The 23,963-nt window shown below is 45.7% G+C and overlaps 1 protein-coding gene across 5 annotated transcripts in view; it reads left to right on the top strand.

Annotated features, from left to right (window-relative positions):
- The window catches only part of CADM1 (cell adhesion molecule 1), a 326,910-nt gene extending 303,658 nt beyond the window's left edge, over positions 1 to 23,252 (top strand). For 2 of the 5 annotated variants that reach the window (XM_043579395.1, XM_043579398.1), the window contains 4 exons: positions 1,948 to 1,980; positions 9,277 to 9,330; positions 20,870 to 21,001; positions 23,063 to 23,252. In XM_043579395.1, coding sequence (XP_043435330.1) covers positions 1,948 to 1,980; positions 9,277 to 9,330; positions 20,870 to 21,001; positions 23,063 to 23,181 — 338 coding nt within the window. In that variant the 3' untranslated portion in view covers positions 23,182 to 23,252. The remainder of the gene's footprint in view (positions 1 to 1,947; positions 1,981 to 9,276; positions 9,331 to 20,869; positions 21,002 to 23,062) is intronic. The other 3 variants (XM_043579399.1, XM_043579397.1, XM_043579400.1) reach the window with 2 other exon arrangements.
- Positions 23,253 to 23,963: the final 711 nt, after the last annotated feature.

Below are 23,963 nucleotides of genomic sequence, written 5' to 3'. Positions count from 1 at the left end.
TGTACAAATGTGCATTTGATGTTGCCCCTGAAATTGAAAACACCTCAAACTAAAGCTTGACTTGAATGTTTCAAGTAAGGAGATGTGTCAGCTGCATCATGACAGTCTGGTATAGCGATGTTTCAACTGTACAATTCTTGGTATTGTTTTTTACTGCTATTTTATGCACACAGACTTGACTTGTAAGTAAGTATTGTGTTCTTATGCGGTGTATTTTATGTCTTTCTTTCCTTCATCTAATCTTCAGAAACTCAGCTATAAGTTATATTAAGCTGCAGTGGCTTCTCAGACTGCTGGTTAATTCTGGCTCCTTAGAAGGGCTGCAAGTTTTTGATGGTATAGGGTCCCGAGGAAAGCATGCAACTGAAGAGGAACACTGGTGTGAATTCACGGGTCAGATTTGCAAACTAGAAGCACCAGGCTCATATGACCAAAAAAAAAAAAAAAGTTGGCATCCCAGTGCGTTTAAACATTGCCTGTGTCGTGTCTGGAAGAGTCTTTTGGAGTCTCTAGAATTCATAAAAATAATTACCAGCTTAAGTAGCTGCGTTATATGAGAGAAAGAGGAAAAAAAAAAAGGACAGGTAACTAACTACCTGCAGTTTTAACCAAGAACGCCACCCCAGCTAGAGATGATGAGCTGCTGTGCCCGTATCACCGACCTTTTCAGGCCAGAAGGGGATAGTGGAAGGAAACATACTGGAGAGGTATAGAGCTGAACACGGAAGTGCGGCCAGATGGGTTGACTTTGGAATTGAGTTGGCCATGGGAGTGGTGTTTAAGAAAAAAAAAAAAAGAAAGAAAGAAAAAGACTGGAAAAAAATGTCATCGTGCATTTTGTTAGATATTTATCCCACTATCCCTCTAGCCAAAAATAAAAAGGAAATTTCTTGAGCCCCTTGAGCAGTTTTCCTGTGAAGAGGAGCCAGGACAGCCGGCCTGGTTTGAAGCCTAGCAGGAGGAGGAGGAAACTCGAACAGCATGGGAAATAGAAGAAGAGACAGACCACATCCTCTTCCCCAGCAAGTGCGTCTGGCAGCGAAAAAGTGAACGTGCCGTCTCGTGCTGCCGCCGTGAAGGCAGGGCTCCTGGCAGCTCACCACAACGATTGTGCTTCCGAACTGTGAACACGGGGACGGCTGGGTCCTTTAATTTGTGGAACGTCACATGATCACAAGTGGCGTTTGGCAAATGGTGTGGACGTGGCCATTTCCCTGACCGTCTTCTGCTCATAGGCTGTGCGACGGCAAGAGCTGCAGAGTGAAGAATGGATCCGTGGTGGGTCGTGGCGGCAGGGGGGGCGGGGTGTGTACCGAAACTTACCCGGAAACCTTTAATGTGTTCATTCGCATGGCCTCCCAGTTAACTGAACTTTCCCGCTGAACCCTGCTGGAATAACACACGGGATGGAAACCTTGAGCTCATGTGTTCGCCTACCGGCATCTACCAGCCTCACAAGGATCCTGAAAGTGTGATTGATGCGGTGATGCCTAATTGGCAGGCACGAAGCCGAGTGCCCGCGTGGGCTGGCTTAAAACAAAGGCAATGTTTGAATGTATGAATCCATTGTTCGGCCAGCCTTCCGACTGGGCTCTTCTGTCACAGTCCTGAGCCTTGATGCGTTAAGAGTTTGCACTGGTGTTTCTCCTCACTCTGCATGTTCCCCTGACTATTGACTAGCAAGTAGATGTGTCCCGGCAAGACCCCCAGAACCAAAGAATTGACTGTTTTCCTCACTGGCTCGCAGCTTTGAGCTGAAGGCATGTCTTAAAACAGTGCAACTCACTTCAAATGCTTTTTGCTTTTCATTTATTATTGCTTGTCACGCGATGTTCTTTGAAAGCTTGCTCATATATTATCTGTTCCATTTTTTTTCCATTTTCCCTTTTTTTGCATGCCGTTCCTCCTGTTTCCTCCCTTCCTCCAATCCTCTGTTCCCGTCTGTAGACACAGCAGCGACGACAGAGCCCGCAGTTCACGGTTGGTATCACATTACTGTTTATCTACTTTCTCAGCGCTGCTGAGAGGCAAGGCAAGCCTGGGAAAAAGAGAAATGCAGTCTTCAAGGGAAATCGTGTTTCAAGTAGACTGATCTCATAAATATACTATAATTTTTTAAGGCTTGAAAGGATGTCGGGTCTTGTCATTTCTGTTGTGAGTTCAGCAGCCAGTGGTGACAGAGGCGAGGTAGCCGCCTCACTGGCTGGGACGCAGGTCATGGCCCTTGTTGATAGAACTCCAGGCAGACACCAAAATACAAGGGACTCCAAAAACAAATACTTGCCTGAAAATCACAGCCTCTGGTTTAAAGACCCAATTGCTTTCTTCATTTATAGGCTAGAATCCCAGGTACACTTGGAAGAGGGGTCGTTCGGATCACTTACTAGTTGAGGCCGAAGGACAGGTGAGAACAGAAGAGTCCCATTTAAATTCACGAGGTCATCACTCTTCTCTTAATTATGTTCCCAATCCCGTTTGCCTCTGCAAACCAGTGCCAGTTGGCTCTCAATCTCTATGCGTGCGTGAAGGTTTACGCTATTTACACCAGCATTTGGCAGGATCCCTCTCCGGACCAAGAATGACACCATATATAAGTTTTAGCAGCATTAAGTAGGACTTGACAAAATCATTTGTGTACAGGCAGCTTGTAGGCAAAATAACTAGAAAGTTGGTTAAGGTTTTAACCAAAAAGTGGTTTAAAAAACAAAAAAGGCCACCGGGCTATCCTTTTCACAACTTCATCCTACCTTACAAGGTTGGAATAAGTTCGTTAACTTTTCTGTGTCTCTTCAGTCAGAAAATTAGAATTATGTTTCATCTGTATATGACTTTATTTCTTAACTCTCAACCCTGGTGATGTTGTGCTTAGAGAAAGATACGTTAGTTAAAAATTGGGCAGAATTTTAATAATTGAGTTCCAGGGAATTTTTTGGTAAAGGGCCTATTTAAATCACTTTGCATGTTGTACAGTGTTGGAATGCATCATTTAAGTGCCTAGAGGTGATCAGCCAACACTTTACTGTTCATGCACCTTTAGCAAAGCATCTCTTCCTAGCACAGACTGACTTCCTTAAAACAGACCTACGTTTGAGGACTTGTCAGTTGGAAATCTCTAAGCAAAACCTGTCCTGGGTGAGCTGTGCTTGAAGGTCAGGCCTTGACGCTTGGCACATCGCCCCCGTATTTGCGCTTTGTGACGAGGAATCCCAAGAAAGCAGAATGAACTTAGGTACGAAGAGCAGTAAATCCCTCCCCACTCCCTGCCCACCTCACCTGGCCCTTTCCTGTCGTTGGCACAAAGGGAAAAATTAAAGGGCCAGTTACACTGACAATCGGGAGAAGTCAGTTAGGTATAAAGCTCCCACTTTCTAAGGTAATGCCCCATGGTGCTTGCTACGGCTCAGGCACTGTGCTCCATTAAGCTTGGTTATTTGTAGGTTTCGTCATTAATTGAGCACTTCCTGACTGTTATCGATTAGTCTCAGAGCTTTAAGGCTATTTTAATGTCGTTCAAGAGATTTTGTTCTCTTCTTTTTAAGATGCTTTAAGTTCTGAGCTTCCTATAATTGACTCCAGGGTCAAATGTAACCATAAGATTCTGGAATTGTGTGAGATCTTTGAAGAAATATTGATCATTTATCTCCTAAGACTCCAGAGTTCTATTTGCTAGGTCCCTTCAATAAAACCTGTGTACTTATGTGAATCTAATGGATGTAGGTCTTGGAGTCGGGTGAGGTATTCCAAGTAGGAAATCTGTTCCCTGACCTGAAAAATGAGAAGTTAGCTTAGGGGCCAGTCTTGGTCTAGGGCACGGTTTTTGATTAGATCTTTCTGTCTAGAAAGAAAGTGATGGTGATTTCTTTTTGTGGTGTAACAAAGAGACACTTGGAATAAGACTTTATAGCATTCCTGTGGCAGGAAACAGAAGCAACCACTGCCTTATTAGTTCAAGGACAGTGTTCAAGCCAGCAATACACCAGTAGGATGTTGTTCACTGGCTGGCAGTACATGGGAAACAACCTAGAGCCAAGAAATCTTGGGGAGAAAAAAAAAAAAAAACAATGGCCACACACACACACACACACACACACACACAGTTCCTTAACGGCAGAAGGAGAGAAGTGATAGCCCAGGTTGGTGCCTGTTTGATACATTTATAAACACATTCTCCTGACTTGTCTAAAGTCCTGACAGCATCCTCACCAAGAGGTCCTACCACCATCTCGAACAGCATACCCTCCAGCCTACAGCAAGAAGCTGTAATGAAAGCAACAGTAATATCTAGAATTTTACTTGGCGGAGGGAAGACCCATCTTCAGGTTAGTCGTCAACGGGGGTAGAATACGATGGAAACCACAAAGCAGGGGACCAGGTTTCCAGAGAGATAAAGATCTGGAACTGATTGTAATTGAGTGCCTTGTGGCTAAAACCCAACTTCTTCAGCACAGCAACCATTTGATTTCGATTCACTTGAGAGTAACCTTGAGATGTTCACGATAGAGATCCGGGCCTAGAAAAATGTCATGGTCTGAGAACTTGGCAACTTAAATGACAAGACGTGTTAGGTCAGCCAGTTGTGGCCACTTGATTTGTCTTAAAAATCTCCATACTGGAGTTCTTTCTATATATTTCTCTTTTCTTTTATAAAAAGGGGGAAAAAATCATTTCCGAAAATCTTTCCCTTTGAAGACTCATTAAAATACTTTATTCAAGCTTGTGTTGCTAGAGTATGTATGAAGTACACCAGTTGTTTATGTATGTTGACCATTTGTTCTTACCAATATCTGACTGCAATAAGCATGTGTTGGAAGGTTAGAAGTGCATGGGCATGATTCAAAATCAAATGGATTTTCTCCAAAAAGAAACCAAACCACAATCAGTCACAATGTGTTTTTTAAGGATCTAATTGATGGTAAAGATAAAAGCGAGTGTAAGAATGGGATTTTTAGACTAGGGTGACCGAAGGGATTTTCTTTGAATAAGGATCTTGAGCATTTGTGTTTTTGGAGCTCATCCTTAAGGCCTGGACGGGAAGAATCCTGTGTTATGTGTGCATGTTAAGCAATGCAAAAAAAAAAAAAAAAAAAAAAAAGCAAACAAACAAAAAAAAACACACTCTGCCAAATCCTGGTACCACATGGTCTGAAATTGATGGCAGAAATGCATGAGTGACTTAAAGCACGGATGGTGTCGTCGTTCTTATGATTATTGATGTGTGGGTGCGTGTGATGGTTTTTGTTTGTTCAAATGTGGGCGCTTCTCTGTAAGTGTCTTGTGCCTTGTTCTTTTTCAGCCCTGCGTGTACCCTCTCCCTTCCCCCACCCACCTCCCCTGTGTGAGGTTCTGGGTGACAGCATGTCCATGGTCTGGAATAGCGCTTGTGCTTTTGCTGCACTGCAGTGAGCTGGCTTCCTCTGGGTTTGAGGTCCTCTCTCTCTCTCGCTCTCTCGCTCTCTCTCTCTTGCTCTCTCTCCTCTTTGTCTCTCTCCCTTTCTCTCTCCCCTCTCTCTCCTCCCTGTTTTATTATTTTCTAGTCTACCTGTCCTTTCGCTTTCCACCTCTTGACACATCAGAGGCTGGTGATCTCATGAATTGATATATCCCAGATAAGTTTTTCAGCAGTCTTTAATTCAGTACGTAATTATGGCAAGACTCAAACCAGGAACCCCTCTGAAGTCATTTTTCACTTTCAGTTTTGGTTTCAAAATCTTTGGCCCGTGCTAGATACACATGCTCCTACCCTACTCCGCTGCCCTCAGGAAAGCACCCCCTGAATCGCCCTTTCCCTGACTTCTTTCTTTAGTAGTGCAAGCCTTGAGAGAATCCTAAAAGCACTTGAAACTCTCATATTGCTTTCTATTCAATTGTGGGGAAATTCCGAAGCCCGTTTTAAAGAAAAATAGCCAGCAGTGCGCATTATTACAACCTCTATGTCCACCATTTCTGTGTATGCACCTCTCTGCACATCTCTCTGTACGAGTACACAACAGTGGCATTCAAAGGCTGTCATTCAGTCAAGGGACTCTGCAGACATTGTACGTTCTACTCAAGAACAAAGCTAAAGAGGTTTACGAATGGCTGCAGGACCTGAAGATTGTGTTTCAGCCTTGATATGCAGTTTGGAAACAATGTGCTACTGTTTAACGGCGTGAACCAAATTTCTGCCAATGGGAAGAAGGGACAAACTCTCCACAAAAGCTGACAAAGCAGGAAGAACAGGATGACTGAGCTTTTAGATTAAAACTACCGGGGGCGTCTGAACTCTTATGGCTGGTGATGGAAGTAACAGTTTCCATAATATGGCCAAGTGATCAGATGTCTGCCACTTAGGTAAGAAAGAGACCATCGCCTACTTTTTCATACTGGGAATGGTACTGGAGCCAGTGGGCTACGTTTTTGTTTCCTTCAGGTTTTCTTTGATCATTCTTTTATGACATTATCTGAAAAAAAAAAAAAAAGAAAAAGAAACCCTAATGAACTGAACCCACAAGCATTTAAATTTTGCTTGACTCTGACCTTGACTTTATTTAAATATCTCCAGGATCTCTTGCTGTTTCTAATGTTTGAGGTTTTCCTTCACCTGGTTAAAGATTGCCACATTATACCACTTTTAGAAGCCAGTGATGTCTGCTAAAAAGGAGGAGTAAGGAACACGTGCAGAGGGACGCTAAGGAGGCTCGGGTATGTGCAGCACCTTATAGACCACGAAGAGGGAAAACACGTCTCCACAGAAGAGACCCCGATAGTGCAGACATGAAATTAGCATGTATGAATTACTCGGAATTAATGGCTCAAAAAAAAAAAATTCCATATAGATCAAAAGTTAAACCTTTCATTTGTTTAACAAAGTTTAAAGAAATGTATTGGATACATTTTAATTAGAAATGACAAGGTAAGGGCTTTAACAAACGATATGGGAGTTTAAAGAGAAAAACCCAAGAAGTGATTCCCCACATGTTGTTAATTTGTGAAGTTTCCTTTTGAAGAATATTGCCTGTTTCACGAAACGCATCGTCGTTTCTTTAAGAAGAGGTGTGTAATTTTTAACATGAAAGAGGACTGACTGCCTAAGTCAAAGCAATTTTAGGAGGTAAATTTTGCTCGTCCTCACGTATATACTCAGTGCTTCAGTAAACTCTTCCAGTTATATTTATTCAAAAATTATCCAACTATGGCAGAGCACTATAGATTCATAAAATACAACAGTATTGCAAAAACAAATTTAACGCCACTAACCTAAATGGCTTCCCACTTTCGGATGTAATCTGAGCAGTGGATTCCAGATGATTTGGTATATTTTAAAATTTATGCCATTAAAAATGACAGTTTCATCTTTAATGAGGTGTATATCAACTGTCTGTTGCTTTTTAATGGGAAACTTTGCATATCAATGATATTTCATAAACATATTGGTCTTTATTTTTTAAAATTAGCTTTCTAATGCCCTCCCCAAGGAAGCAAGCATTCAGCAGTAAAGCTGCCTACTTGAAACATCCTTGTTTAATATGGTTCAGTGGGTGCCAAGCACGTATATAGAAAGCTTTGATATTCGTTGGGCCACGTAGAAGTGAGGGATTAGCCTTCTGAGAACTGCAAATTCATAATTAACTACAGAGAAGTACTTTATGTTGCCCATTTATAACAATTATTCAAATAATTGTATTCATCAGTCTTTATACAATGGATAAAGCCAATTAGCAACAGGAACACTTTCAGCCAATCAGATTTCAGAACAAATGGATAGCATCCCTGCTCACTTGCCTCTATAATTGATTGCATTACTCACTGCTTTCCCTTCTGTTGCCCGAATCCATAGTTTGGGAACCATCCGTGGGCTCGAACCCTCCCATTTCTAATTGGCACCTGCCCTTGAATATTGGCACCCAAGGTTCATAATGGAAATTCTTCTTCAAGACCTGATATGATGGCTTCCTTTCATGGCACCAGCCTAGCCATCCATATTCATTTGACTGCTTTATAAAACAACCTACAAAATCCAAACTTTTACTGACCATTTCTACTTGATTGTTTCTGTTACTTCGGTTTTTTGTTTCCTGTTTTTTGTTCCTGGTTTCGTTTTGTTTTGTTTTTAAGTAGCACGATCAGTTTGACGTTGCCGGTTTCCAGAGCGTTTGTTTCATGCTCTGGCTGGTAGTTCACTGAGCATTACTCCCACGTCATTCATTCAGCAAATGCTTGCTGAGAGTATACTCTGTGCTTGGCTCTCAGAGAAGGGAAAGGTGAAAAATAAAGACCCACTGCTCTCCCCAAAGTCCTTGCAGCTTTATAGGTCCACACAGAGTCTTGCAAAACGACAAATCCCATTAGACAAGTACTAGCAAAGTAGAGGATCCACAGCGATCGGCCAGGACTTTGAACAGAACGTTAAGGAACAAGCAGAGGCCTCCTTGATTGTCTAACATTTGGTGGCGGTGAACATTTTATTAAAGGAGCATAAGTAAAGCATGAGAAAATGGAATCTGTCCCCCAGCTGAGCCTCCTGTTGTTTATCTACCTCCTTCTTCCCCTCCTTTAATTCAGATCAGAGCTGGCTGAGAGCTGTCACAGCCGGCCACCGCTGGTGGTGGCCTCGTAGAGGCCTTGCAAGCCCCCCGCCCGATTATCTCCTGACCTGACTGCTTTCTCAGCTTTGAGGGTTTTATTTTTCGGGAGAACCACTGATTTTTTTTTTTTTAATTCTCCTTTTTAAGAAGTCATTTTGCGAAATCAGATTTTCTGATGAAGACACAACCTGCAATCTGTAGTCAGCAGATGCTGTACCATTTTGAAATAAGCGATCCAAGATTGTCATAAATTGATAACGAAATGTATTTGTCAGTATTGGCAAAGGATTTCAATTTATGGTAAAATGTGAAATCAAACTTACATACATCAGTATGTAACATCTAAATATATTTGTATTTTAAGAGCTGTGTCAGAGCATCGACAGCTAACAATCAGCCTTTATTTTTTCATTCTGCACGCTGTTATGAACGAGTGATTTTAAACATTCATCTTCATGTTTCATGTGCTTTGAAAGTGGAGACTGAGGAATCTTTCTGCCTTGATTGTGTATCAATAACAAAATGAAACGATTGGAGAAATGTCCTTCTGGATTAATGCATTCAAGCTATCCAAAAAAAAGAGAGAGAGAGAGAGAGAGAGAGAGCAAGAGATTTGGCTCATGTTTTTTAAGAAATTCATCCTCAGTTCTTAAGTGTTTTGTTTATGTCCCTTGAGGAATGGAAAGAAAAACGATTTGTTTTTACTTGTAAGGCCTTACTCAGTTGCCCAATTCCGCAGAAGAGCTGGACAGTGAGGACCTCTCAGGTAAGGGCTAGTCACTAGGTAAGGCGCTGCGGTGTCCAACCTGTGGGCGCTCTGTCCCAGCCTGCAAAATGCCCATTTGGTTTCCTGAGCACTTAATTAGCAATTGTGGATTTTGAGACGGAAGGAAAACAAATTTTTATTAACGCTTTCTTCCTCCCCACGTCCCGTTCTTCCCTGTGCTAGGGGCATCTATTTCGGATTGGGACTCACGGCGTTAATGTAAGGAAGGTCAGGTCATCTTGGGGATCGCACTGAAGCCACTCTATGTTCAGTGGCTTAAAATAATTTTTCATGTTCTAGATGTAGAATGGTTCCAGAGAAATTTTTTTGCATCACAAAGCAGTTTCAGGATGTTGGATTATGAGAGAAGATCTTTATTTAAAAAAGAAAAAGCTCATGTTGACCATCTGCTTCTGTAGAATGGACTAGAAAAGCCATGTCATAGGTATCTTAGAAGCATGGGGTGGGGGGGGCGGGAGGAAGGGGGGCAATTGTTTTGTCACACACCATGATGTAAACTAATTATCCACCTCAGACCTTTTTCACAGCACACTGAGCTCTTGCAAAAGTAGGTTTCATGCTTGATTCAGGGATTTAGGTGTTACTAATCCAGAATAAGAAGCATATCCTAAAAAGGAGGGGGGGTTGGTGGCAAGGAGATTCAAAATGGTCAGAGCTAAACAATTATATGAGGTGCCATGATGCTCTGGGATTTCAGTGCCCACCAGCTAGAGCTTCTTAAACATTTTGATCAGTCAATTCTTAATAAGTCAATAAGGAAGGCCAGTTCCTTATTACTGTGATAGAGGAACCAAGACGTAGGACTGTGTGTGGCCCCTTACTCCAGCCTTTGGGAGGGTTCCATAGTTCTCCTTCCTGAAGAGATTTCACTTGAGCGCCCTTGAATAGTTGGTTGTTAAGGTGGCAGCAGTCCTTGACGACAGGTTTCCCCCAGTGAGAAAATAAGATAGAGTCACTAGTCTCTCTCAAAATGCAGATTTATTGCCTCCTATGTGCTTCTGTCGAACTTTAAAAAGGGGAGGATGCCTTTATTTTTCTATGTACCATGTCCCAGTGTGAGCTTCGCTGTCGGGTTTTTCCACAGAATGGAAGCTCCGGGAGGCCGTTTTGGTTTTGTTCACTGCTGTATGCCTGTCGTGTAGTAGGCACTCGATTGATACTCGTTGGATGAATAAGTTCCCAGTCCCAATGAATTCAGATAAATAAGTAGAAGATTAGAAAGATAGCCAGCCCATCAAGGGAGTGTTTCATGTTTGCCTCTTATTGGCGGTGTATTTAGAGAAGTTGCAGAAACATTAGCCCGATTTTGAGAGCTAAGTCCTTCTCCTTACATAGAACGTAATGCTGGTCGTAAGCAATGTGCTCTCAGTTCATGTCCTGACCCTAAATAAAACAGCTCTCTGACACAGTGGCCCTGGCGATTGGAACTTCTCAAGGACCCTAAAAGAGGACGGAGTTCTCATTGGCCTGATCCCTCTTGGCCTGTTAGTCAGATGAAGGTCACTGAGATATGCAGAAGTCATTTTTCTTCTCTTTAGGAAAATGGGACTAAATCCGCCATCTACCCCTTCCTCAGGCATCATCATTTGCAGAAATACTCTGGGTCTCTCTCAGCTCTGCACCAAGTCAGATGTGGCCTTGCTGCAGCTCTATCAATCACCCAGAGTCAGGAGCAATAAACCAACAACTGTTTGTGCTCCTAATAATTTGGTCAAATTAATACTTACGTGCCCCCTCCCCCGCCCCCTCCAGGAACGCTGCAGTCCTGTGTTGCCCAGGACCCATAAGTCATGTAGAACACTGATGATCTATCAGGCCGGCTTGGGCTGCCTTTGCATCTGGTTTGATGAACTAATCAAAAACTGATTAGCACCTTTGTTCAAAGGGGATGCTGATTAATCAATTACTATTGATTGTGAGCTTGGCTTCCCTCGGCAGCAAAGAGACATCTGAAGGAAAAAAAAAAAAAAACAACCAATAAAAATTGAGCAGCTGTCATTGTGTTTAAATTTATTAAAACAAAATACATTATTTTTTATGAAGCTGTCTTGAAATGGGTCACTGAAGGGGAGCATATTGATTGAGAAAGGATGAACTTCTCAAATTTCTGTAGCCTAGAGACTGAATTCAATTATAATACAAGACAAACAGGTTAACACCCGTCTTAAACAGTCCATCAATAAATGAGAGTAGGTGTTGCGCATTTAATGCTAAACTGTGGTAATGAATATTACCACCCATCCCCTGTTCCATCTGGGGAGAAATTCCATCCTTGCCTTATTATGGATAAATGCTCTATCCTGCATTTCCTGAGAAATAATGATGGTCTGTCTTCTGCCCACCTCCCCCATCCACCACCGCTACCTCAACCAAGGACAATTTCGTGAGCAACATACCGCTTTCCATCCTCACCCAGCAGAGCAAGTTGCCCACCTGGTCCTCCTCTTTAACCTGCAGTAAAAAATTATGCCTGTGTGTAGCTCAGTGATTTAATTATTGGCAGACCTGGGGAGCTTATCCAGTCCCACCTTGAACCCTCTCATTTACTTTTTTGGGTGTTAACTTTACTGAAGATGGATCCACAAGAGTTTTCAATTGTTTTATCAATTACATCTGCTGTTTCCCGGTGACAGCTGGTGGTTATTGCCACCCATGTGGAATAGAATAGCTTTAAGCATATTGATCCTTCTATTTTATTTTAAAACTTCTAAAAAATGTCTGTGCGGCCTCCCTCCTTTCAGCACTGGAAGGGCCTTTGGGGACTGTTTAGTGGAGTGCATTGGTAGATAGACGGTGTTCCAGGGAATGACCCTCTGGCACTGTTAGAGCAATCCATCAGTCTTCTGCTTTTGAAGCAGAGGCCCCGACAAGAAATTCCAGAGCTGTCATGCTTCCCCAAAACATGTTTTCAACTCTTGCCCTGCAAATGAGAAAGTGATCTAGAAAAATCCCACATCTCCCTCACGATCGGTAGAAAAGTGTGGGTGCAAGGAAGTCTCTAAATGCCCTGATAATCCGTGCCAGGCATTATGGAAGACCCTAGGTGTCCCCTAAAAGGATTCTGAAGGAAACATGGGCTCAAAATACAGTCTAAATTTAGCTAATGGAAGCACCTAAAGGCCTTGAGTCCAGATGATCAGTTCTGAGATAGGATACAGGACCATCTGGTCATTGTGAGTGTCCTCAAAGTTGGCTGAACTTGCTTGAAATGTGTGTGAAAAACTCAACAGACATAACATGGGGGTGGGGGGGGGGGGAGGTGTCTTTCCTTCCTTGCCTCCACCTAAGCTATGGCCCAGATTTGGCAAATAGGCGATTTCATCTCTGTGGTAGACTAGCAATAATGGTAAAGAAAAACTAGCTGGGCTATGTAGACAAATTCAAGGTATGGCCCCATAAATCTAAGGTGTAGTAGTTAGCCTGTATTTATCCAGTCCTTTCCAGCTCAGAAAACTTCCACATATCTCACCCGCTCTTTGTTCGGCACAACTGTTTGAGCTTCTCCGTCTTCTAGGCTCTGGGCAGGGCACCAGGCATGCAGTGGCAAACAAGACCAACCAGGAGCTGGAGCTGCTGGGGATCTCACAGCGCAGACCCCTGCTCTTATAGTGACATTCTAGTGGGGCAGCCAGGCTCACAGCACAAGATGATGGCAGACAGTGACAAATGCTGTGGAAGAAATAAACGTGGGTACACTGGGAGTGAGTGACTGGGGCTAGGAGGAGGTGGAGGCTAGCTTAGAACATAAGCTCACCATGGAAGGCCATGGGGACAGAGAGAGTGAGCCAGCCATGAGAGGATTTTCAGGAGACTCCTAGGAGAATCGTCAAAGAAGGGTTGTTAGTCTCAGTTTGCAAACGAGGAAGCGAGAGCTCCGAAAGTTAAGTGATTTACTCAAGGGGCAGGGTCAGAATTTGAACAGATGGGTCTTCTGGCCTCTGCAGGAAATGGAGACTTTAGTTTTAGAGCAGCTCTCCTTCCCCTGTGAAATCCACCCTTCCCTTATTATGATGTCTTCATGACAGTCTTTTTCCTCTTGGACCCCTTTCAGTTTAATGCAGGGGTCCAGGGAACAAGGAGGGAAAAGTCGGGCTCTCTGTAGCCCATCAGGGGTAGAACCACATGCTGAGTGACCTGGAAAGATCTCTTCCAGCATCCAGTCAGGCTCTTTCTCCTTCAAAGAAGTCCTTAAACTCAGATGATTTCGGTGCCGATGTCGCATCGAGTGTCCAAAATTATGGGATCTATTTCCCACTGAGATGGTTCTCTAGGCCATAGGGAAGTTTTGGGTCACAAAGGTTAAAACACATAGAGCTCCTTATTTTTAAAATTGTGTTTAATACAAGGCAGGAGGCTGAAACAATCGTATTGGGTCTGTGGCAGCTTGTCCATGGCTTTCCCACAACGTAGGTTTGAAGGTCATCAGATTGCTGATCTTCCCATAATCCAACATGCTACTGTTTCCCTCATGGGGAGGAAGGAGGCCATCAAATAGGAACATTTTCTCCAAACTAGCCAGTCGCCAGGTTACAACACAAAATGTGAATTCCAGTTCTACAGGTTGGACACTGCTTTGGGGTGACTTCACCATATTCATTAATCCATCCTCCACACACCCCCAAATGCCTGAGGTCCACAGAAGCATCTTTCTCCAGAGAGAGATTCTAGTGGGAAATGTATGTTTTGAAATAGTTTATGACTGTCCTCTTTATCACATGTATACTCTTTTAAGGAAAACTGTGGTTTCATCTTCTGTGCCTTCCTGTTGCTTAAAATGGAAAAGGCACTCATACTTCTAAGTGCTTATTATGAGATGAGCGGGGCAGACTCATGAGTGTGCCTCTTGGTCTCTGGGGACACTGGATGTTTGGGGAGGATCCCCTCCTGTTCATTAAGGCATTTCTAGTGTTGGGTAAATTAACTAAATCAAGTTACTTGAGATGGGAGAAAAATCAACCTAAAAAATACTTGTTCTCATATTTAGCTGACAGCAAATATTTAAAATCCTCATACTCCGATGGTACACCTGAATCATGACCTGGCCCAGGTGGCCTTCAGCCTTGACCACACAGGGCAGCTAGGCCATCAGTCACACTGTGTGCCATTCTGCAAAAATGGAAGAGGGCTTAGTCAACTCAGCAAGTGTTTATGGGGCATCTTACCGTCTGAGAGCAGTGCCGAGTGTGCAGACAGCCCTTCCCCCAAAGCCTTGATAAGTATTTGCCTTGAGTCAGTAATATTAAAAGAACTGGGATAACGCTCTCCTTGGGCTTCAATATAGCAGATTTAAATCTGACAGACGCTTGCTGAGTACCTATGATATGCCGAGCCCTGGCCCAGAGAGGCACTTTCATATTCAGCAATACACCGGCCTCTCAGAACAGCCCCGTGAAGTGTCTGGTTGTGCTCGATGGCTCATAGGGCCTGATCGACCCGCCTGAAATCACGGAGACAAGTAACAGAGCCCCACTTGTACCCCAGACCCAACAGCGGGCCCAGCGCACTCTCTAGTGGGCTGTGCAGGAGATGAGATCCTCACTTTTCTGCGTCTCCTGTGTGGGCCTGTTCCTGGAGGATCGTCTAGGCAGTGACAACCTAGGAGAGCCCGAGTCCTGATCACTGGGTAGTGACGATGTACAGCCAAAGCCTGGGAGCAGTACTTCTAATTTCAGTGAACGCATCCTGAGCTCTGGGTGACAGGGGAGGACGCGGGCCACAGTTTTCCTTTAAGTAGCTTCACACCGTGCCTTTGAAATGTTAGTGTAGCTGCAGTTCCATTGCTAGAATTAAATGCAGGTGAAGGGTAGTACCGGCTGCCTGGGATGCGCTATGGGATCTTCACTGTTTTCTTGCCTTACACTGATTCCTCCCCTTCTGCTTTCTAAGAAGACAGAAAAGAAAGGTTATGTTGCATAGAGGCTAGTGTGCTCCAATATATATTAACATCTTAATGGGAAAGCTGTGCATGTACTGTATACATTTACTACTCTCTGACAAGAGGGAATTAAATGTCAGAGGGATTTGTAGCATCTATAATTGAATTGGTGCTGAGGAAAGCAAATCTTAAGGAAGAATAACATATTAGGATTAGCAAATAATGTGGCATTTTGTCAGCGCGTGCCATTCAGTTTGTTCCCCTTCAGTAATAAAGTTGTGCTCTTTCAAACGCACACTTATTTTTGTTGCCACGAAGGGAGCTACCGTAGGTGATGGGAATGAGCGGCTCCATTTTTTCAGAAGGCACCAGGGTTGGGTTTGCTTTGCTTTGCTTTTGTCTGTGAGCTCAGATTTCGGTTTTGCCTCAGATTTGGAAAAGCCACCATCAGGCTTTTTTTAAATGTCTTCCTGGCAGGAAGGAGCACATGACATCACGGTCACGAAGAGGCCTCTGAGGTAGACTAATCCCTAGGGTCCCGGGAAGCTGGAGGCGACGTTTCCGTTATAAACACGATTCCAAGTGTTTGTACTTAAACTGACTTGTCCGGGAAGACCTCAGTCCAGGAAAAAAAAGTCTCAAACTAAACCACGTAACAGAACTGTTGTAAAAAGTCAAGAATCCTAACTTTTTCCCCCAGTCATTCATTAGATGGGGAAACGGGAGAAGGTCCAACATAGGAATTGTCCAATAGAAGCAGGAAGACCAGTATCATCAGAACCTCCTCCGTGTTTTGAACGTTAATTTCTAAGGTGAGCCCTAAGGTAGCTTGTGAGGTATGGGGAAGAATAAATACGCGCTGAAGAGGCGTATTCCACGCTCCCCAAGGTTTTAAATGTGCCAGCTAGCCTGAGCCGGGGATGTTAGGAAATGTGAAGGGATCGCCAACACCGGGTAGCGGTCCCCTGCCGTAGTATTAACTGTGTGTTACGTGTTAACTGGATCAGACTTCAGCTCGTCAGAGGGAGGAGCCTGGGTGTCCTTTTCGGCAAGGAGACCAGCCCCGGGCTGCAAGGTGAGCAGTGGTGCTGCAGCCAGCATTCTGCTCAGTGACGTCCTCTGCCAGGGTCCCCGTCTGCCAGGAGCTTGTCTAGGACATACTGGCCATTCCCTGGCTGTCCGTGAATCCCCGCCCCTGGCAGCGGAGCCTTCTAGGCTTATCACGGATCCACGGTGAAGGCATTCTCTTGGCAGCTTCTGTGAGGCGTCCCATGCCAGGTGGCGAAGTAGCCATGGAAACCGAGATGTGTCGCAGGGCCCTGTTTTAGCACAGGCAGCGTGACTCCCGGAGCGCTGCGTTAAGGACAGCTCTGGCCAATAATTTAAGGAAGGAAAGCAAGTGGAGAAAAAGGAGTCCCCTAGAGCGCAGGGGGTGGGGGGACTGAAATTCCTCGCTGGCAATCACTTTTCTCGGCAGACCACCGCCTTTAGAGTGCTGCCTTTATGTTGCCCATGAGGAATGGAGCGGGCCAGGTCACCTGGCCCAAGGTAAAGAAATCCGAGCTCTTGGGGCATCACTCTTGGGAGTTTCTTTGAAATGTTTTTGTCCTCACGGTTTCTAAGATGCTAATGCGAGCCCAGGGTGGCCAACGCTGTGACCCAAGCAGTAGTGGCCGACTTAACATTCCGCAGGCAGCTTGTAAACTCTCACCTGGAGCCAAGTCGTCCCAGCTTTTTGCCAAAAGAAAAGCCAACTCAAGAATACTAAACAGCTCATGACGGATCTGTCCTTAAAGAGACTCCTGTCACGCTTAGAGCCATAGACGGGCCTGCAGGAGGGGACAGTACAGGCCGGAAGGAGGGGGCCCGCAAAACCTCTTCTCTTCCCTGCGTTGACAGGGCATACCTAAAATCCAGAGCTATGGGACGACTAGGCCAAAGTTACTTGGCCTCACACGTGAAAGGATTGGGGCGACATTCTTCCCCCGAACACACTCGGTTCAGGGCTGGAATAACCTTGACGCCAGGAGCATACACGAGTAGGAACGTGGCTCCTCCTCCAGGATGATGGGGACAAAGCTTAGTCCCGGAAATATGAGCGCTCTTAGTAACACCTGTTGCTTCGTTTCTTAAAAGAACAAGGAAACGTTACCTTCTAAGCCCAAGACCTGTCCATTCGCCCGAGTACCAGGCGTGTTTATAAGTGCTTTCCACACTCACGTTTCCTTTTCAGTGTAGGAGCTGGAGGCATCCGTGGAGTCTCGTTCTTTGATTTCCTTCTCTGCCCGATTCAGAAAAGGAACCGAAAATCTGGAGATGCACCCCCCCACACCCCAGGAAAGCTCATAGAACCAGGGTGAAAAGATCTGCACCCCAAGAGGAGCAGGATCTTTGGATGATGGTGACAGATACTCTCCCAGGTGTTCCACTGAAAAGTCATTTCTCAGGCATAGGCAGAGCTGTTCCTTCAGGAGCAGGACAGGAAAGGCTGGGTGGCTGACGGACTTTGTTAGAGCTGTGATCCTTGTGGTGGTTGATGCTCCCTGCCCACGCCAGTCGTTCCTCCCTGCCACCCCCCCCCCCCCACTCCCTCCATTTGCCCGCTGCCTCTTTGTGTAACAACTCGTGCCCTTGCTCCCGGCCTTGAGCGAGGCACGGGCACACAGGTGCAGGCAGTCCTGCCCTGGTAGAAGGTAACCAGCCTTCACCCTGCTCCCCCACCACCTCGAGCCAATCGACAGCACTATGAAAACCCTCCCGCCCACCCCACGCAGGGCAACGGGAGGTGGGAGTGCACGGAGGCAGGAAAGGGCTCCGCTCTTCACGGAGGACGCCAAGCCGTGGCAGGTGCCGGTGAACCCGGGGTGGGGTGGGGTGGAAGGAGGCCGTGAGGAGCTCACACACCTCAGTGGTCCCTGTAAATTAAACATCAGTTACCTTCTGTGTCCGTCTGCAGTAATTGAAGGCAGGAAAAATGTCTTGGTGATTAACTGGTGGTAGTAAACTTCCTTATCAAGTGAGTATCAGGAGATAGCTGGAGAGATTACCCTTATAAATAAGTATCTGTAAAATATGTATGTCCTTGAGGGTGGGCAAGATCGCTAGAACCCAGGTACTGAATGTGGGCAAAGTGCAGGGGGGAAGAAAAGCAGCCCTCAGCACATTTAGCTCTAAGTTCCTGGGCAGCAAAGGCCAGATGAATAGTTTTGGCGAAAGAAGTTAATCCCGCAGATACCTCCCCGTGAGGTTTTCTGTTTTTCTTTATCGCAGAGATTCTCTGTCTCTCTGGCTTCTAGAATGTTCCCGTGCCAGGGACGGAGGAGACAGCCTGTTAACGGTGGACGTTACATGGGACGTTAACAGTTCCCCTACATGGGACGGCTTCTCTCTGCTCTCAGCCTCTCTTCACCTCTTACCCCTAACTCTCCCCTCTTCTCAACGGCTAGCATCGCTTGTTTTCCCCATGCAATTCTAAGACCTGTGGAATGAGTTGAAAGACTCTATTTTTCAATACGTCTGAAGCTCATGGCAATGGGAGGTTAGTTCGTTTTCCCTCCCACAAGATCCCCTGTTTTGACAGCTCCCTAAGGAAAACACAGCTCCCAACTCTGGTCTTCCCATCAGCGACTCCGAACCTGTGCAGGTGGGCGAGAGAGTCTCCAGGGTGTGAAGCACTATATCCCCCAGCAGGTACCCTGTGTTGGAGGGGCACCCCGGGGAGGGGAGCGCTCCCCTTCGACAAGCTCTGTTGTCTCTAAAGGAAAAGAAAAAGTTTCCGTGGCCAAGTTCTGCCTCGTTGAAATGATTTTCGAGACACAGAGGCTGTTGCATCCACAGTAGGTAACACTTGGGGCCGAGGAGGGCGATTCCTCTCCACCACGTTTCAAGTCGAGCTTATTAGACAGGTTGCTGGAGGGGCTCGCACATCACGGAGCGGGCTAATTGGCTGCAGTGCACTCTGCCTCCAACCCATCTCCCTTCTCCAATTAAACTCCCATCATCCCGTCGTCCTGGGCGACCGGCCGCTGCCGCCTCTGATTCGGCATTTCTGTTTGGGCTGGGGTTTTGGGGTTTTTTGGTAGTCCTTCGAAAGGTAACTTAATGAAACGCTTTAAATGCTTCATTTTTTTCTGAATTTAAACTCTTTTAATTAAAGCATTTCTCGTGGAACCCTCAGTCACGAGTTCTTTCCCCCACATCCTTCAGTGCTTAATCTCAGAGCAGAATTGGAAATATCGATAGAAAGTGTAAATCATGCCCTCCTGCTGAAAGCGTTGTATCAGGTTTCGGCTCAAAAGAGCACCATTACCTTTAGCTGTCACGGATCTGTACACTTGATCGATAAACTTCAAATATTATTAGAGGTGGAGGCTTCAGAGATTTGCTCTGTTCTTTGGAGAGAGACAGAGATAAATCTTTCTTAAAAATTGACTTGAATTTGCACTCTCCGTCTTCCTGGTGAAATGCATTTCTCTCGGGCGTCCAGCAACTGCAAAGGGGACAGATTTATAGGCCATGTGCTTCTTGTACTGAAAGATTTAAATGGTAAATCCTTCACATATGACTTCACAAATCATGTAAAGTTAAAAGATTTTTACCGTTTCTGTTGCTGCTGTGCTTAAATTGTAAGGTACAGCCAGTAAATCATTTTAATGGAGGTGTCGTACTCGACTCAATAAAAAAAAAGACAATGGTTTAGCTTCCACTCCAAAATGTTAATGTATTAATCAACAGGAGAATAATTGTTTTTTACTACATTTATAAATCTCGGGTGCCATTAGGGTTTCGGCAAGGGGTGATGTAGCCACATTCCTAAATTAAAATTGTTTACACTGCCATACATCCATTCCGCATCGCCATAGCTCATTCTGGGTTCATTTTGGAGTTGTTCCCCGGCCAAACGTGTCGTCGCTCAGTCGCAAGAAGACATCCTGAGGGAGTGATGCTTATAAAGGAAAATTAATTGCACCGTGAAGTGTTAAATAAATAAAATAAAACCCGTCTGTGGCAATGGACAATTATTCCCGGCTGTCTTTTTTTGAGATAGGTTTTTAGGTTTTAGATTGAGGCTTACTCCCTCATACATCCTAAATGTAGCAAGCATGTCACTTGTCTTTAGTCTTCTAAGCCTTGTTTTATCTCCAGGCAGCTGTGGCTTGAGAGCTGGGTTGCCTGTGCCTGTGCCTGTGCCCAGCAGGGAGTAAGTCGCTGGGCACCTGCAGAAAGCTGCCTTAGCCTCCCCTCCGCAGCTCCTGTTGCCGCCCGAAGGTGCCATTCCGAGAACCCTTAAGTAGTTAGGTCGCCTCCTTACTAGGACCCGCAGCCGGACACAGAGAGGGCGAGCGCTGAGACCAGGCCAGGACTGGACGCAGACTGTTTCTTCTCTCCCTGGCCCCTAAGCGTGGTTCCACACGCACTAGCACTTCTCTGCTGCTTACAGTGAACTCGCCCTGTGGGGAGCACAGATCGGTTCGGCACTGGACAGGTCAGTCTGTTCCCTTGGTGTGACTTGATCCATCTGGACGGTCTCTCTGCCTCCTCCAGTGTAAGGGAAGGTGACCTCTGACCTGGAGGCAGTGCGGCCAGGGCTGCTGGTGTCTTGCGATGAGCTCTACATCCCTGTTCCTTTTCTGATCCCGACAGATTCTCGAGCGGGTGAAGAAGGCGCCATCAGAGCGGTGGATCATGCCGTGATCGGCGGGGTCGTGGCCGTGGTGGTGTTCGCCATGCTGTGCTTGCTCATCATTCTGGGGCGCTACTTTGCCAGACATAAAGGTAAGCAAGGTGCTTTGGCAGGCAGGAGGCCTCCCGTCACCACAGCCCCTGTGTCTGGGGACTCGGCAAGGTTTTCCTTGCTAGGCAGTTTGGGTCACGTGGCCGCATAGGCTGTTCGGGTCCTGAAACTGGGAGAGAGGAGAAAAGAAAAAAAAAAAAAAAAAAGAAAAGAAAAACAGAAATCTTAGCAGCTGCTGATTAGGACTCTGAGAGTTGATGAGTGGCACGTCTTGATTTCGATTTTCCCTAAAAGCTTTCTAGATTTGTTATTCTGCAATCCGTAATTGGGGATAGAGCAAAAATTGTAAAAATAGGGGCCGGTGGGCCAGGTGTGGTGTGAACCCCCAAACGACAAGCGCGCCAAGAACGTGCCCGGAACCGTCTGCTTTCTGGGCAGCAGCTGGACAGGGCTCTGGTCCCCCTGGCCCCAAACTTGGGGTGAGCTGGTCACAGCGGCTAGAATCCTGCCTTGGTTGGATGTGCCTTAAAAGCCACATAAATATGTATTTTTTAAATCATCGGTGCAATTGATTTAAATTGCCATTAATCATCAGACGTATCAACTGTGCAGCCTGGATGGGCAATCATCTTTTCCAACGCTCCTCCTCTGTGCCCCATGCTGCTCTAGCCCTCTCCCCCGCGCCTGGTAATTTATTCTGCCCTTTCTCTGTCAGCCCTTGTCTTCCTCCGGTGTTTTTCTCGAGCGCTGTGCTGTGAGCGTGTGGGGCCGCCCTAGAGCATCAACTCCAGGCACTTGCATAGTGAGCACAGGACTGGGGTTTGGGGAGGATTCCTTGAGCACAGCAGTGGATGTCCAAGGTACTGGAAACCACCTTCAGAACCCACAATGCCTGTCTCCAGCATAAACCGTTTGGGGACCCCCGGCGCTGTGCGTACTTCTGCCCGTGCCCCGGAGGCGGCCTGCTGGGCTGAGAACGCCCAGCCTCTTGGTGTTGAGCGGGGTAGAGCCAGGAGGGTAAGGCCAGAGAGGGGGGGAGCCAAGTCTCCTCAGCAGCTGTGGAGAACGAGGGGGCAAAGGGTGTCCTGTGCCGAGGGAGGAGGGATGCAGGCAGGGAACATCTGGCCACCTGTCTGCTCACACTGGTCACTCACGAAAACCTGAAAACACAACAAACGTTATCAGCCTTTTTTTTCCCCCCCCTTTAAGAATCTTGGAGGATATATGACGGGAGTAGGGGCTGTGTGGTTTAGGTGGGCAGCGTAAACTCTCCCCAGACGTCATACCGAGATGCAGGCCTTGCCTTTCTCCATCAACTTTCCCGTAAAGGGTCGGGACTTGCCGATGAGAGCGTCTCCAGCTTTGGAACGTTCTGTGTGTTGTCATTGCAACGTGGCCTTGCCAATTAGCGAATCCATGAATCCGGGTCCAGGCTACACTCACACCACGAGCGAGAATCACGCGTCCCCTGAGACAGACCCCGAGCCTTGCTCACGCCTGTTGTCGTATCAAGTGATTTGGCGATCCGGACCCCTCACTCCGAAGGGGGGCGGGCAGGAGACGGTCCAACGTGCCTGTACACGCCCCGGCGAGGCCTCCCTGACGGACAGGCAGCGGTGACTCGCGCAGCCAGGAGACGGGGGCTCAAACAAACGATTTGAGACGACAGTAGAACATCGTCAGGGCCCTAATTCATTAATTGGCTAATTGCTCTTCCTTGCTTTGGTCCTTAACCATGTGCGCGCACATTGCCGGTCATTGGTCCTGGCCTTCACTGTTTATGCTAGTCAGCGGCTCTCCAGCTCTCTGCATTTCTAGCTCCCACTCACGTCTTCTTCTGCTGACATTCTCTGGTCATAATCACTGCTCTAATGTCTCATTTGCTGAATTATATCGCAGCGGTTCAGTTGGAGTGGTGCCTTTGGAACCCCCGGATCCCCATTTGTCTCATCCACCTCGCTCTCTTCTTCCAATTGTTTTTTCCCCTCTGCTGCCTGCACACCACTTCGGCTGATGATGGCCATAAAGCAAGTTGCCATCTCTGTACCACTTTACACAGAGGCCATCAGACAGTCACGGTGCTTTACCCCTTCATCTTTCAGGTACATACTTCACTCATGAAGCCAAAGGAGCCGATGACGCAGCAGACGCAGACACAGCTATAATCAATGCAGAAGGAGGACAGAACAACTCCGAAGAAAAGAAAGAGTACTTCATCTAGATCAGCCTTTTTGTTTCAATGAGGTGTCCAACTGGCCCTATTTAGATGATAAAGAGACAGTGATATTGGAACTTGCGAGAAATTCGTGTGTTTTTTTATGAATGGGTGGAAAGGTGCGAGACTGGGAAGGCTTGGGATTTGCTGTGTAAAAAAAAAAAATGTTCTTTGAAAGTACACTCTGCTGTTTGACACCTCTTTTTTTTTTCTTTTTTTCTTTTTTTTTTTTTTGGTTGGTTGGTTGGTTGGTTTTTTAAAATTTTCATTTCTTCCTACCAAGTCAAACTTGGATGCTTGGATTTAGTTTGGGTAGATTGCAGAAAATTCTGTGCCTTGTTTTTTTGTTTGTTCGTTGTGTTCCTCTTTTTAAATTTTTTTTCCTGCTGTTTCTTTCTTTCTGTTTTTTTCCTTTGTGCACATTTATTTTGCCCAAGAATTTTGGGATTTTTTTTTTTTCCCCAAAATCTCCCATTTTGGAATTTGCCTGCTGGGATTCCTTAGAATCTTTTTCCCCCGTATTTTGTTGTTGTTTTTCCTTTCCTTTTTTGTCTATTTTTTGAAGTAACTGCTTTCTGTTCAAGATTCAGTTTCATGAAAGGAGAACCAGCACAGTTTAGATTTCATAGTTCAGAATTTAGTGTGTCCATAATGCATTCTTACTCTGTTGTCGTAAAGATTTGGGTGAACAAACAACGAGGACTCTTTGCTGCTACCCATGTTTCAAATACGTAGAGCAGTGAAGACTAGAAACGTAGACTGTGATTCAGAAAATGTTCTGTTTGCTG

The sequence above is a fragment of the Prionailurus bengalensis genome, chromosome D1, assembly GCF_016509475.1.
Source record: "Prionailurus bengalensis isolate Pbe53 chromosome D1, Fcat_Pben_1.1_paternal_pri, whole genome shotgun sequence".
NCBI lineage: Eukaryota > Metazoa > Chordata > Mammalia > Carnivora > Felidae > Prionailurus > Prionailurus bengalensis.
The sequence above is the reverse complement of the archived record's forward strand: the minus strand, read 5'-3'. Positions and strand labels throughout refer to the sequence as shown.